This window comes from Orycteropus afer, unplaced genomic scaffold (genome assembly GCF_000298275.1).
Source record: "Orycteropus afer afer isolate SDZICR_OR568_19922 unplaced genomic scaffold, OryAfe1.0 scaffold00059, whole genome shotgun sequence".
Classification (NCBI taxonomy): Eukaryota; Metazoa; Chordata; class Mammalia; order Tubulidentata; family Orycteropodidae; genus Orycteropus; species Orycteropus afer.
In genome coordinates, this window is record NW_006921646.1 from 2008513 (window position 1) to 2010559 (window position 2047).

The following is a 2047-nucleotide window of genomic DNA, read 5'->3' on the forward strand; positions in this document are numbered from 1 at the left end:
GTTGGGATGAGACAAACAAGAACACTTCAGAATCCAAGGCAGAGGGAAGGCTGGTTGCCTCTCTTCAGAGAATTATAGGGGTGTTTAAAGGGAGGGACAGATCATGCACCAAAAGTACTTTACAAATTACATACCCCACCCCCACCCCCTCAATAAAAAGAGAAGAAAAAGCCCTACCACTTAACACCAAACAGCAACATTATCAATACACCCTTTCTCTGCTGCCCATCATGCCTTATTTAAAAGAGGAGGCCTGTGAGGAGAGGTGAAAAGAGCAAGGGTGAGAGGGAAGATCTGCACTTCAGTCTAGTTTCCAATTTCCATTTCTCTTACAGGAAGTCTTCAGTCATCTGATGCCGGGCATTGAGCTCTGAGCAGAAACCGAGTATGTGGTAGCCACGACCGGGGTGCCATTGTTGGCTGAGTAGCCTTGCCTCAATGTTTCAAAATATGATGCCTGCACGGGTTTGTGATACTGCAGCACTTTTATGGCATCTTCTATTTTAAACCATTCCCTCTTCCTTCCTGTAGAAGTAAAAAGAATAAGAAATAAATACAAGAGAAGGTTTCTGATCCTGTAACTTTTCATTTTATTTTTTATTGTGGTTCAGGTGAAAGTTTACAGAGCAAGTTAGTTTCATGACATTAGTTGCATCCCCTCACTGTAATAGCCCTCTTCCTGCTTCCGCCCTCTCATTTCGTAACTTTTGAGAAAATGCAGAGGAAAACATTAAGATAATGTTTCTCAACATTTTTAAAACGGACTTTTTCCTTCTTTTCTTTTCTAACTAAAGTAATGCAAGCATACTTTGCACACTTTAAAAATTGTAAAAATGCCTAATGTAGAATATTACATGAAATCTGAAAACTGAAATGTTAACAGTAACTGTGTTAAACCCGTCCTCTAGAGAAAACCACTGCTAGTGGTTTCTCTTCTGGGGCCTCTGGGTTTTCCTCAGCTTGCACATAAGGGGCCAAAGCCCAGCAGCGTTTACATCTCCTGCAAAAATCAACATGAGTATCAGCTTCCACAATTACTAGGATGGGCTGGCTTTTAATCGTTATTTATTTAAAAAATATTTTATAAGAGTAATATATCTAAATAATGGAAAATATAAACAAATTTGAAGGAAAAATCATCTCAATGTATCACTATGGATTTTTTAGTCTATTTTCTTACTGTTTGTCAAATGCATATTTTAAAACTTCATTATTTTTTATTTTATACAGTAGTAAAAGGTTATTGCTAAACTCTGGGAAAACAGAAGAAAGTAGAAAGAATGTGACAATTATCTATAATCTTAAAAACAAGAAATGATCACTCAAAACTCTAGTGCATTAGCTTTTCTTTCATGTATACTTGAAAAAGACACTGTACACGTGCAATTATGATTAGAAAACATTATGGTGCTCCAAATCATGAGGGGTTCTGATAGAATGTCAGGTTAGGAACACGGACTCTGAAGCTGATATGCTGGGACCCAATGATACCACCAATCTTTCAAGTTGTGTAGCCTTGGGCATGTTAATGAACTTCTCCACGCCTCAATTTCCTCACCTATAAAACACAGATAACAAATAGTATCTATCTCACAAGTCTGTTGTGAGGATAAACTGATTTTATATATGTAAAGTACCTGCCCTGCAGTGTGTGCTGTAAGGTTTTGCTTTTTGTCATCACTATTATTATTTCTTTTTTTAACTTGACATTGTTTCTTAAGCATTCTATGTTGTCTAGCATGAACATACTATCACTTATTTATTTCCCTATTATTGGACATTAATACTCTGTAATTTTAGTTACTACAAAGAATGGTATCATTTTTCAATAAAAACTTCGATGTTTTTTTCTTTTAACCTTCCAGAGAAAGACCCCTAGAAGTGGCATTATAAGAATAAACCTCTTGAACTTTTTTTTTCCTTAATGCATTTTATTGAAACATAATTTATGTATGGGAGCTCTGGTAGCATAGTGGCTAAGGCACTTGACTGCTAACCAGAAGGCTGGTGGTTCAAACCCACCAGCCACTCCTCAGAAGGAAGATGG

The 2047-nt window shown here is 36.8% G+C and overlaps 1 protein-coding gene across 1 annotated transcript in view; it reads right to left on the minus strand.

Annotated features, from left to right (window-relative positions):
• Window positions 1-346: 346 nt before the first annotated feature.
• Window positions 347-2047, minus strand: part of LOC103195729 (40S ribosomal protein S10) — a 178570-nt gene continuing 176869 nt past the window's right edge. Inside the window, exon 8 of the mRNA XM_007939351.2 lies at window positions 347-525. Coding sequence (XP_007937542.2) covers window positions 347-525 — 179 coding nt within the window. The remainder of the gene's footprint in view (window positions 526-2047) is intronic.